This window comes from Brachyistius frenatus, unplaced genomic scaffold (assembly GCF_029030835.1).
Source record: "Brachyistius frenatus isolate BFR_SWC_R1_liver_20210118 unplaced genomic scaffold, ASM2903083v1 Contig_604, whole genome shotgun sequence".
Lineage (NCBI taxonomy): Eukaryota > Metazoa > Chordata > Actinopteri > Embiotocidae > Brachyistius > Brachyistius frenatus.
In genome coordinates, this window is record NW_027211203.1 from 1,286 (window position 1) to 15,000 (window position 13,715).

The following is a 13,715-nucleotide window of genomic DNA, read 5'->3' on the forward strand; positions in this document are numbered from 1 at the left end:
TTGAACAAAAACAGAATTACATCACGGTTGAAATCTTTAGTTTTCATGCGGTTTAGAGGGGGAGAGCTTAACTGAACAGACGTTCCCTGAACGCCTCACACTTTGGTTTCTTCCTGGCAAACTAAAAAAGTCAAATAAATCAAAAAAATTAAATATAAAAAGCAAAGGCTTTTATTGTCGCGATTGAAACCAAAATCTGTTTTTATTTTACTAACTTTGTTTTGAAATGGCTAAAAAATTATAAAAATAGCTTATTATCAAAAAACTCTTCCTTGTTTAACACTTTCCGCTTTATTCTAAAAATAGAAAAGAATAATCTTAAAAATACTTTGAGTTTACTGATTTGTTTTTGACTTCAACAGGACAGTTTTATATAAAGCTCTGCTGTAACAACCTATTAATATCATTTCATAATTAGTCATCCCAGTTGTATACTAGTGATATTAAAAGATCATTTTAATCCCACAACAGCTTTAAGATAAACATGACTCGGTGTTTTATTATCATCGAAGCTCTGTCTTGTATCTTTGTGTCAAAATATAATCTTTTATTTTGTAACACTGACGGACAAACATCACTTCCTGCCGTCCGACAGCAGCTTATAGAAACATCTGGATCGGCCGGCAGCGACGTGAAGAGCACAAACAGATAAAACTCTTCCAGCTTCTCGCCGGAGGGACGCCGCCGGGGCTGATGGGAAATACAAAGGCAAACATCTGCGAGTGTGTTTTTCCCTGCATCCGCTCGTCTCTGTCACCTCTCAGGAAACAACAGGAAGCCGTGCTGACGGGGGGAGGAGGGGGGTCAAGGTCGTCGGGGAGTTCGAGCGTGTGAGCGTTTCATTCATCCACTTATTGCAGGCTGTGAAGGCAACACGGAAAAAACACCTGAATCTGAGAGCTTTTCATGAATAGAAAAGATCAGATTTCAATTTGTTTAAAGGTCCTGAAACTCAACAACTCAACTCCTCCTACTGTTTCCTTTTCTGATGATTGTGTGACCTTTGACCTCTACTGTAGTGAGGTCCCGCCTCCTGCTCGGCCCTCGACGCCACGTTCTAACCGCGCGATCGCGACTGCTCGGTTTGTAAAAGACATTTCTGAGATGTTCAGAGACTTTACGTGCGTTCGATCGGTTTATGTTGATGACGGCAGACTTAAAGCTGCTCAGAGACGCTGCAGCAGCTCAACCACATCTGGCAGGAAAATTAAACACATCTGCAGCATGAAAACCACAGAAGAAGAAGACGGAGCAGATCTGCACCATTTAACTGTGATTCTACTCTGAGAGTTTAATATCTGCAGCTTTATGATGTTGATTGATTGATTTCCTGAACTCCTGTTCATCTGAGGGGTTTTTTCCACCAGTCCTCGTGACATCACACATTAACGCCTCTTTAAAGAAGTTCACCGTGACGTCGCCTCACCTGACGATTATGACCCAAATGATTTCTGGGTTAGATTAAAGTAAACATTCAACCCGAAACAATTTCCTTTCTCTGATTGGATGACATCAGCTGGATGGAAACCAACAACACTTCCTGCCTCTAATCAGGCCGACAGGTGCAGCAGGCCGACTGGATGTTTATGTTTCGTGTCAGTCTCAGTTGGACACGTTTGAAATCTGTACTTCAGAGGAGACGACTTTATACCCTGAGCTCGGACTGCTAGGCAGGAACATCAACAAGCTTCCAATCAGATCCTCCAGTTTACAGGTGTTTACCTACATCTGGAGAAAAAGCTGTTCAAATAATTCAAAAGGTTCAGAAAGTCTTTCTGTGGTATTCAGAGTTATTGATTAACACGTGAACGTGACCGCTGGTCCGTGAATATCTGTGATGTCACCGCGGACCTGAAACGAGCAGAGAAACACATTTTGGGGGAACAGAAAATCTTCAACACGCCTGCTCACAGTGTTCCTGAGCCCACGCAGTGATTTCCGTGTGCATCACTGTGCTGCGTTCAACAGGAACAGTGTTGGAACCTTTTGAACGACTCCTGTAGAACTAGAGACTCACTGCTAGAAATTCTACTAGTTTTATATTTAGATGTAAATTAGTGTTCAGATTTTTCATCTGCATTAAGCTTCTAGTGGCCGTTAGAGGAACTGCAGCCTGACACTCGTTCAGACTTTGAGGCATGAAAGCAGCTCAGGTTACAGAATTTAAACAGAAAACTGGATTTTATAACACGATTTAGTTTCAGACAGCAGCTGCGTTCAGGGTCAAAGTTCAACTGGAAAGTTTGGTGCTTTTCGGAGGATTTTCTTCTCTAAAGAGGCGACAAATGGAGTTCGTCTGACGCCGACTCGCTCTCTCTGAACTTTTTTAGATCACAGCTTAACTTTCCGACACTGTTAATGGCTGTTAATACGACGGCGTGCATAAAAGGAAGTGAGAGACGGGATTAACCCGCCTCAGCTAACATGAAATCACGTAAAACAGCCGCATTAACGCAGCCAGACGCAGCAGCACCTGCAGGGATTACAGCCGTTGTTCACTTCGACTGAGCTCAGATGCTTTTCCTGCTTTAATTCATACTTTGTGATCATTTTCATTCATATAATACAGCTTTAATGCATCTTTAATGGCTGGAGCTGTGGTTGAAATAGGTTTTATCTCTGGGGTTTTGTGCTTTGCTTTCCTGCCGTTGAATTAGTTTGAAGTATTTGACATTTAGACGATGTTTGATCACTTGTCAGAGTTTAAAGAAGAAAGACTCGAGGCTGTTCACGGAGTGTCGTGTATTTCAGCAGATCGTCAGATTCACGATTCAACGACTGAAAAACTCCATAAAACGCAGACCAGACACTCAAACTCTGTTCATTTCCATTTCCATAGCTTTTATTTTATACATTTTGTAGTGTTTAGGGTCAAATTAGTTAACAAAAATAGAAACATCATATATTTGTGTAAAAGTGGAAATATGAACTAATTCAGTGAATATCTACTTTAAATTAAATGATTTCCATAAAATCCTTGAATTGTCCTTAAACATTTAACATCATTAGTTTCCAGTGAACAACAGCAGCATTTAAAATCTCTGTAGGCGTCGACATAACAACACTAACATCCTTTTCTCCTCTCCACCTCAACCGCCACCTGGCCTTGGTAACCATGGGAACCGGCAGAGTGGAGGACGCGGGTCCTTCACATCGCCACGGCGACGCAGACAGATGCTGCTTTCAACGACGACTCAAACAGTAATCACTTTTTCTTTTTTAATTTACACATTCGATCAGTTTGATTTAGTTAATTTAAAGTTAGAAGGATTTTCTCTTCAACAACACGACAAACTGTTAAAGTGTTGATTTAATCTTATCAGGTCATTTCAAAGGGACATTTTTTAAATGTGGCCAGCTGAGATATTTCAGAAGCTAATATAATAAACGCAACGCAGCAACCCGTCGGGGTTCATCGAACACGTAACACGATCAGATCAGTCAGCTATCGAGCAGCTTCATCACACAAACCAGGGCAAGTGTGTGTGTGTGTGTGTGTGTGTGGTGTGTGTGTGTGTGTGTGTGTGTGTGTGTGTGTGTGTGTGTGTGTGTGTGGTGTGTGTGTGTGTGTGTGTGTGTGTGTGTGTGTGTGTGGTGTGTGTGTGTGTGTGGTGTGTGTGTGTGTGTGTGTGTGTGTGTGTGTGTGTGTGTGTGGTGTGTGTGTGTGTGTGTGTGTGTGTGTGTGTGTGTGTGTGGTGTGTGTGTGTGTGTGTGTGTGTGTGGTGTGTGTGTGTGTGTGTGTGTGTGTGTGTGTGTGTGTGTGTGTGTGTGTGTGTGTGTGTGTGTGTGTGTGTGTGTGTGTGTGTGTGTGTGTGTGTGTGTGTGTGTGTGTGTGTGTGTGTGTGTGTGTGTGTGTGTGTGTGTGTGTGTGTGTGTGTGTGTGTGTGTGTGTGTGTGTGTGTGTGTGTGTGTGTGTGTGTGTGTGTGTGTGGTGTGTGTGTGTGTGGAGGGAACTTCCCTGCTTCCCCACAACACAAACACACAGTAGAGATGTGACATAACTCTGTGGTCTGAACACAAAAGGAGGGAAAAGGACATTTCCAGTGATGATGTCATTTTGTGGGCGGAACCTCGTCCAGCTGTGCTTAAAACCAGCAGGTCCAAAAATGACTTAATATTTAAAACTGTACTTTAAATCCAGGGATTTTAATAAATTAATAAACTAATAAATTAATTATCGACAGATTTTCAAGTTTCTGACGGTACTTGAACTAATCATGTTCACCACATAACTAAATCTGATCTTAAAATTTAGATTTTTCAAGGAAATCAATCTAAATTACATTTAAAATGTGGCCAAAAATAAGTCATTGCATCCAGATTGTGTAAAAAAACAACCAAAGCGATTCCAGGAAGCGTTGAAGGACTCGGCTGAGACAGGAAGTCACATGACCAGAAGTCACATGACCACAATTCAAACTTCTGGCTGACGGAGAGCAGAGAAGTAAATATATCAATGAAATACAGACTCATTCAAAATCTTTACAGAGTTTAGAGACTAACAGAGCACCGAGCTGCTCCTCCAACACACACACACACACACACACACACACACACACACACACACACACACACACACACACACACACACACACACACACACACACACACACACACACACACACACACACACACACACACACACACACACACACACACACACACACACACACACACACACACACACACACACACACACACACACACACACACACACACACACACACACACACACACACACACACACCACACACACACACACACACACACACACACACACACACACACACACACACACACACACACACACACACACACACACACACACACACACACACACACACACACACACACACACACACACACACACACACACACACACACACACACACACACACACACACACACACACACACACACACACACACACACACACACACACACACACACACACACACACACACACACACACACACACACACACACACACACACACACACACACACACACACACACACACACACACACCACACACACACTGCTGTGAAACAGGAAGTGGGGACCGCTGACACAGCAACACCAACCAGGAAGTGACATTCATAGTTTTTTGGTTCCAGCGACTGAAATTTGATGATTTCAGTTTGTTTCCGTCTTAAACGACCGTCAGTAGATATTTATATATTATGTATACATATATTATATTATAAATATCTTTGAGTTTCAGACCGTTCTCATGTATAAATATAAAACTCTTTCTTATGACGTCACTTTGGGACAAAATATTTTTTCCGTACGTTTTGATTCAACAAATTCTCACCGTCGTCCTACATGGAGCTGATCTGATTGATCTGATTGATCTGATTGATCTGATTGATCTGATTGATCTGATTGATCTGACCGATCTGACTGATCTGACTGATCTGATTGATCTGATTGATCTGATTGATCTAATTGATCTAATTGATCTGATTGATCTGATTGATCTGATCTGATTGACTGATCTGATTGATCTGATCTGATTGATCTGATTGATCTGATTGATCTGATTGATCTGATTGATCTGATCTGACCGATCTGATCTTGATCTGATTGATCTGATTGATCTGACTGATCTGACTGATCTGACTGATCTGATTGATCTGACCGATCTGACCGATCTGATTGATCTGATTGATCTGACCGATCTGATTGATCTGACTTGATCTGACTGATCTGACTGATCTGATTGATTTGACTGATCTGACCGATCTGATTGATCTGATTGATCTGACTGATCTGACTGATCTGATTGATCTGATTGATCTGATTGATCTGATTGATCTGACTGATCTGATTGATCTGACTGATCTGATTGATCTGATTGATCTGACTGATCTGATTGATTATCTGACCGATCTGATTGATTGATCTGATTGATCTGATTGATCTGACCGATCTGATTGATCTGACTGATCTGATTGATCTGATTGATCTGATTGATCTGACTGATCTGATTGATCTGATTGATCTGATTGATCTGATTGATCTGACCGATCTGACCGATCTGATTGATTTGACTGATCTGATTGATCTGATTGATCTGACTGATCTGATTGATCTGACCGATCTGATTGATCTGATTGATCTGACCGATCTGATTGATCTGACTTATCTGACTTATCTGACCGATCTGATTGATTTGACTGATCTGACCGATCTGATTGATCTGACTGATCTGATTGATCTGATTGATCTGATTGATCTGACTGATCTGACTGATCTGATTGATCTGACTGATCTGATTGATCTGATTGATCTGATTGATCTGATTGATTTGACTGATCTGACTGATCTGATTGATCTGATTGATCTGATTGATCTGACTGATTGATCTGACTGATCTGATTGATTTGATTGATCTGACTGATCTGATTGATCTGACTGATCTGACTGATCTGATTGATCTGATTGATCTGATTGATCTGATTGATCTGACTGATCTGACTGATCTGATTGATCTGATTGATCTGACTGATCTGATTGATTTGATTGATCTGATTGATCTGATTGATCTGATCTGATTGATCTGACTGATCTGACCGATCTGATTGATCTGACTGATCTGACTGATCTGATTGATCTGATTGATCTGACTGATCTGACCGATCTGACTGATCTGACTGATCTGATTGATCTGATTGATCTGATTGATCTGATTGATCTGACTGATCTGACTGATCTGATTGATCTGATTGATCTGATTGATCTGATTGATCTGACTGATTTGACTGATTTGACCTTGAAGAACCAAACATCCAAAACGAAGCGAGTGAAAGGAAACACGATGATTTAAAGAGGTGTCAGCTCACTGGACCGTCGGCTCTGTGGACTTAACGAGGTTTTATTAGTGACTTCACTAAAGAACGACTTCATACGGACAAACAGAGAAAAGATCGCGAACTAGCTCGTTAGCTTGTTAGCTCGTTAACCGTTAAAGTTTTTCCTTCAAAGAAGCAAACGTTCACCTGATCACACGGTGGTGAGATCAGGTGAGATCAGGTCTTCAGGTTTCATGACTCGACTCATCGTCACCGGATAAAAACCTCATCATTACCAGAAGAAGCTCGTCGTCATGACGACTGAGACTCAGAAATCTCCAGTTTCTGTTTTTTCTTTCGGCCAAAACACGTGAAACTTTAGAGGAATTCTGCGACATCGAAAGAGCGTAAATGTACCTTCTGGTCCACGATGGAGCAGACGAGCTCCCTGACCGCCGCCAGCGAGAGGTCGCCGGGGTCAAGGGTCACGGTCTCCCGGGTCAGTCCGATCTGGAGCAGGAAGGAGACGCCGTGGAAGGAGGCGGAGCCGGTGGGGCTGGGCGCCGTCGGGTTGCCGTCGGACAGCCGGCCGCAGACGGTGGCGGGGGGGCTGGGCGACGGCGAGGGGGTGGGCGGGGTCACGCTCTGAGGGAGGGCGGAGCCAGACCTCGGAGAGGCCGGCGGCGGCGGGCTGCTTTCTGCCGACATGCTCGCCGGTGGGAGGAAGTCCTCGAGGAGACGTCAGCCGAGCGGCGTCGCTCTCACTTCACATCTCAACACGGGAAGTTTCCTCCGACTGACGAGCATCTCTGACGTCCAACTCAAAGTCTGAGACCTTGAACGCACCGGTTTAATCCTCGATGGTCTTCAGCACGCCGACTTCTGAGCAGCAAGAAAACGACAGTAAAACGTGCTGATGTGAATTTTCTGTCAGAAACAAAAACAGCCAGTTGAAGAATTAGTCACGAAAGTTCACTTTAAAATGAGAAAATCTGCACAGAAATCAGCTGTATGAATAAAAACATCTTCATTATTTAAAATATGGTGTCAGAAAAACACCCAGAACATTTCACATTAAATCTACGATGACAGAAGATAAAGAAAAAGAGCGAGGATTCATATCAGAAAGAAAAACACGGCAAATTTAAGTGCTTTTTATTTTTATCTTTATTGAAGCAACTAATCAATTATAAAAACAGCTTCAGATTATCTGTTGATGATTTCTGGTATCAGTTCAAAGTACACTTTAACTTATAAACATTACTGTGTCATGAAAATATGTCATTTTATTGTACATAAATGATTAAATGACACCATGTTTAAATATAAACTGCTTCTGGCTAAAGCTCATTTATGCATTTTCTTTTCCTTTTTCTTGTTATTAATAAAAAACAAACTACCTTTAAATTATATAGTTCATGTTTTTAATTACAACTAAATGTATTAAACTTAAGTGCATTCGTAGCAACAACAACACATTTTGTCCAAAAATGTGCTTTTAGGAGACGATGATGAATAATCAACTTATCTTCAAACTATTTTTAATCTTGTTACTGATTGTGACGTTGAGCCACGATGAGTCTTTACAAACACTATGAACACTTCAGAACATCTGACAAACAGAAAATTATATCTAAACAACTATAACATATTTGTAACATTTACAACTAAAACTCTCTTCAGGTCAAATCTGGTTTTAGAAAATAATCCTTTAACTTCATGTTTAAACAACAACAACAAGCACTTTGTCGATTATTTGATTCATTTTTGATTTGCATCATTTGTAAGAACACATCTTGTCCATTGTCAGTCCAACAACTCCAGATTATTAATGTTAGAAAAGCGTCTCATCTGAGAAACACATTCAAATCCGTGTTATTAATGATCGCGAACATAAATTGGACTTTTTGTACTTTTGATCTTAATACAGCTGGAAACATCTGGATTTCCGTTAATTCGCCGTTATGAACCGAAGTGTATGAAGTTGTAACCGGATCAACCGGCTGCTCGGGTTCATGATGAACAGAAGTTAAATACCTCACGCGACGCCGCGCTGCCTCCTCCGCTTCCGCTCACCGTACCCTCCCGGTCCCGGTCCCGGTCCCGGTGCGTCCGCCGCGCTCGGTCCTCCGGGGCTGCACGCGACGGTAGAAGGCGGCCGGTTCGAACCGTTTTTTCGGGTCTCTTCTCTCGACAGACCTCCCGGAGACGCGGCGGTCCGACCGCGCAGCTGCAGCTTCACGCGGATCTGAAGATCAAACACACGAAGTCGGTCTCCCGGCGGCGCGCGCCCCGACAGGAGGTCTCACTCTGTCGGAGTTTCCGGGGACCGAACAGCTGGAAGACTCGTGGAGCTGAAAGCTCCGGAACCATTTGATGGACCAACATCTTTTATTGCCAAACTGCCGTTTCCAAAGCCACTACTGTAGTCACAAAGCTCGCGTGCACTTTTATTTTTCCAGATAGCTCCAATAATTTATGAAATTATTATTATTATTCTTAACACAAAAATGCAGTTTTGACGAGCCATCAGCCAAAAACTGATGCTATCTGTGTGATTTATTTCGGGCTAACAAATGTTAGCTCTGTTGCTTGAATCCAGCGAAAATCTTGAGACCAAAAAAATATGATCACAAAAAAAAAAAAAACTAAACAAATGCGAGCTAACACTGAAAGAAATCAAATAAATGAAGATCAGAATCACTGATAGTCCCAAACAAAAACAAACTCAAGCTGAAATCAACCAATCAGAAACTGCAGCAGCTTCCATCCCACAGAGGGAGTCATCGCTCACATCATAGACGATCTTTGTCCAGTTCAGTTCCTTCCGTTGAGTTTCATGATGTAACTCTGTGGCGCCATCTCCTGGTGGAAACACTGCATTACCCAGAGGGCAATTTCCCGTTACAAAACTTAATACAAAAAAAAAGACTTTAAAAAGCTTAAACTTTAAACTAACAGCAGCGGTTTTATAGTTTATTCAAGAAAATACAACCAACTAATCTGTCTTAATTTAACATTGTTATCCAACCAAAAACTGGTTTCATCACTTGATTAGGTAGGTAGGTAGGTAGGTATATACTTTATTAATCCCCGAGGGGAAATTTTTTCGCCACAACAGCATACATACAGGAGCAATAATATAAACAATAGAATAAAATAATAATAGAATAGAATAATATAATAGTTTCTAGTTTCACTGTTGAATAATAAGAATAACGTTTCCTGAGCTGCTGTGTGTCATAATAGACATCGTTTCAGTTTCAGGCTCCTTTGATCTGCTTCTATTGTTTAAAGCAGCTGCAGCCAGCTGGAGGTCCTGAAGTTCAGCCCTCAGACAGGAATCAGAGGCAGGATGAGGACCAACACCTCTCACAGGAGCACAATGCAAGCTGGAGGTTAAAGGTCACACAATGGACTGAGTTTAAAATGTTCTTACTTTCATTTATGCTCTGGTAGTTACAAGATTTGTATGTTTGCTTCTGTATGCTGCTGTAGCGAAAAAAATTTCCCTCGGGGATTAATAAAGTAACTACCTAACCTAAGATTTTGTCCTCGTGAATGTTAAAACAGCCATTTAATTTATCAGTGATTGAATAAATGTGATCATTTCTGTCAATCTGACAATTACAAATACTCAGTTTATTGTAAAGTTTTAGTTTTTGTCCCCCCACTCTTTTCTTTAAGATAACAAACACAGGATTTTAATTGTATTATTATTTTAGACAGAAAACAGTCAAAAATCTAGTGGTTAATTTATCAGTACGCGGACGTCCTGTAGTCCTGTTTTCTGCCAGAGGAGGGCAGTGTTTATCTAAAAGTTCTCTTTAGTCTGATGGCTTTGATCAAGTAATCACTTCATCTACTAAATAAATCCAAACTCCCACAGGGATGAGAAATGTTTGTTTCTGGATAAAAACCTTCCAGTTGTTCTGTTCTAGCCAAAATAAACAAGGAACAACGAGGGAAGATCAGATTTCCACACAGAGAGTTTATATTCGTTTGATGGATGAACAACAAATAAAAGGTTGTGGAAAGTTTTTGCCTCCAGGAAACATTAAAATTAATAATCTGTAACTGTTTGACCGACTTTATATCGCTGTAGTTACATTTTCAATCTGCTTCTCCTTCATGCACTCCCTAAATACAAAGATTTAAAGGACCTTTCACAACTCCGAACCATTTTTTAAATTCCACTGAGAATTACCGCTGGAAGCCCCGCCCACAAAACAATGCTGCATTCAGGTGCTGTCAGACATATCACATGTTAATATTTGCTGCTTTTTAAAGTCTCTTTTGAACATGGGGGTGTGTGATGCTACAATTTTATAACGCAACACTAGTAGTCGTACTTTACGTGTGTTTTACTTGGCGACATTATTTATTTGTGTTTGAAAACGTGAACAAAAATGGTCATGATAGATTCCCAATCTGCGGTTCTGGGCCCCACAAGGGATCGCGAGAATAATGTATGTAAGTATGATAACGAAGGAAAGTAGAAAATCATATTCCTGTTGAAGAAAACTAACTTTTCAGATTTTTGTTTTCTTCTTTTTGTAACTCTAAGAATGACTCCTTAAACGAGGAGGACTAAATCTGGTGTAGATCCGGACTGTGAGTGTGAACAGCTCAGAGCCGTGAGGTGTGGTGGTCCCGAGGGAAACATCTGCAGACGCTAAAAAAGCCCAACAAGCCAACAAACCAGCACACAAGACCGAGCGGCTCCGCAGATCGGAGGTTTGATTTGAGGCCGAAGAGGCTTTTTAAAGTGATAATCGTCCTTCGCTTCATACTTTCACAAAGAAGTTGAGAGGAGGTCTGTTTTACACACTTTATTCAGAACTGAGTATCTGCATGGACACGTATAAAACATACATGTTACATACATGATAAACTGTAGTTAGAAGTGTCCTGTTCATTAAAAACAAAGGTTAAATGTCATAATGACATGTCAAGAAAAACATTTATTGTCTGTATGTTTTGTGCCAATATTCTGAATTTGTTTTTGTATACCATCAATTAAAATGAATATAGATAGATAGATTAGACATTAAAGAGTTGCTGCAGTTCTTGCTTGCAGTTCTGTCGTTCTTACTAATCGGTAAAATAAAAGTATAACATACACTGTCAATATTATCCATCGTTACGGTAATAAAATCCTAATCTTTGAAACAACGCGAGTGTTTTCATTTCACTTTGTTTAATTTAATTTAAAGATCTGAATATTTCGTTTGTTTTAAAGGCTCCGTCGTTCCCACAGCGCCTTGAAGGCAGCATCACCATACTCTCACGGGATTGGAGGAACAGGGGGAGGAGGGCGTGGCCAACCTTGTGGTAACCTGACACCTACCCCACGCGCTGCTCTGTACAGACCAGTCAGTCAATCAGTGAGCAGCGGACCGACGGACCGACGGTAACGGAGCTCCTCCGGTCCTCAGCATGAGATAACTTCGATCCCGTTAACGGTTTAATTCGGTGACCCGGAGACGCTTCGGAGAGATTAACAGCCGGTGGTCTGAAATGGAGGCTGTGAGTCGGTGGAGCCCTCAACAAGTGGCGGACTGGATGAGAGGTAAGGCTGCCAAATGGTGAGCCCTGCTGTTATCTACGGCTCACTTTATGGCAGCTAACGGCTTGTTTTCTGTTTGAATGTGTTTTAGACTCAGATTGACCGACTAGTTAGAAGTTAAAGGGAGTTACAGGGAGGTACAGGGAGTTACAGGGAGTTAAAGGGAGGTACAGGGAGTTACAGGGAGTTACAGGGAGTTGAAGGGAGTTACAGGGAGGTACAGGGAGTTAAAGGGAGGTACAGGGAGTTACAGGGAGTTAAAGGGAGGTACAGGGAGTTACAGGGAGTTAAAGGGAGGTACAGGGAGTTACAGGGAGTTACAGGGAGTTACAGGGAGTTACAGGGAGTTAAAGGGAGTTAAAGGGAGGTACAGGGAGGTACAGGGAGTTACAGGGAGGTACAGGGAGTTACAGGGAGGTACAGGGAGGTACAGGTAGTTAAAGGGAGGTACAGGGAGTTACAGGGAGTTACAGGGAGTTACAGGGAGTTAAAGGGAGTTACAGGGAGTTAAAGGGAGTTAAATGGAGTTACATGAAGTTAAAGGGAGTTACACGAAGTTAAAGGGAGTTACAGGGAGTTAAACGAAGTTAAAGGGAGTTACATGAAGTTACAGGGAGTTAAAGGAAGTTAAAGGGAGTTACACGAAGTTAAAGGGAGTTACACGAAGTTAAAGGGAGTTACATGAAGTTACAGGGAGTTAAAGGGAGTTAAAGGGAGTTACACGAAGTTAAAGGGAGTTACATGAAGTTACAGGGAGTTAAAGGAAGTTAAAGGGAGTTACACGAAGTTAAAGGGAGTTACACGAAGTTAAAGGGAGTTACATGAAGTTACAGGGAGTTAAAGGGAGTTAAAGGGAGTTACACGAAGTTAAAGGGAGTTACATGAAGTTACAGGGAGTTAAAGGAAGTTAAAGGGAGTTACACGAAGTTAAAGGGAGTTACATGAAGTTACAGGGAGTTAAAGGGAGTTACACGAAGTTACAGGGAGTTACAGGGATTTAAAGGGAGTTAAAGGGAGTTACACGAAGTTAAAGGGAGTTACAGGGAGTTAAAGGAAGTTAAAGGAAGTTACACAAAGTTAAAGGGAGTTACATGAAGTTAAAGGGAGTTAAAGGGAGTTAAATGGAGTTACGTGAAGTTAAAGGGAGTTAAATGAAGTTACACGAAGTTAAAGGGAGTTAAATGAAGTTACACGAAGTTAAAGGGAGTTACATGAAGTTACAGGGAGTTAAAGGGAGTTAAAAGAAGCTACACGAAGTTAAAGGGAGTTACACGAAGTTAAAGGGAGTTACAGGGAGTTAAAGGGAGTTAAATGGAGTTACATTAGTTAAATGGAGTTAAACGAAGTTA

The 13,715-nt window shown here is 41.5% G+C and overlaps 2 protein-coding genes across 5 annotated transcripts in view; one reads left to right on the top strand and one right to left on the bottom strand.

Moving 5' to 3' along the window:
- Positions 1-206: 206 nt before the first annotated feature.
- LOC138614875 (serine/threonine-protein kinase D3-like) lies at positions 207-8,867 on the bottom strand. Of its 3 annotated transcripts, XM_069688471.1 has the most exons (3): positions 8,835-8,867; positions 7,215-7,724; positions 207-861 (listed from the first exon to the last, which is right to left on the bottom strand). In XM_069688471.1, exons 2-3 carry the CDS (start codon positions 7,503-7,505, stop codon positions 844-846), a joined length of 309 nt encoding a protein of 102 aa, XP_069544572.1. In that variant the 5' UTR covers positions 7,506-7,724; positions 8,835-8,867; the 3' UTR covers positions 207-843. The 3 variants fall into 3 exon arrangements, with proteins under 3 accessions (XP_069544572.1, XP_069544570.1, XP_069544571.1); XM_069688469.1 differs by lacking the exon at positions 207-861 and having other exon boundaries at positions 7,098-7,724; XM_069688470.1 differs by lacking the exon at positions 207-861 and having other exon boundaries at positions 7,098-7,679; positions 8,835-8,849.
- A 3,315-nt stretch (positions 8,868-12,182) lies between these two features.
- The window catches only part of LOC138614873 (connector enhancer of kinase suppressor of ras 3-like), a 26,185-nt gene continuing 24,652 nt past the window's right edge, over positions 12,183-13,715 (top strand). For both annotated transcript variants that reach the window (XM_069688466.1, XM_069688467.1), the window contains exon 1: positions 12,183-12,369. In XM_069688466.1, the coding sequence (XP_069544567.1) occupies positions 12,318-12,369 (52 nt within the window). In that variant the 5' untranslated portion in view covers positions 12,183-12,317. The remainder of the gene's footprint in view (positions 12,370-13,715) is intronic.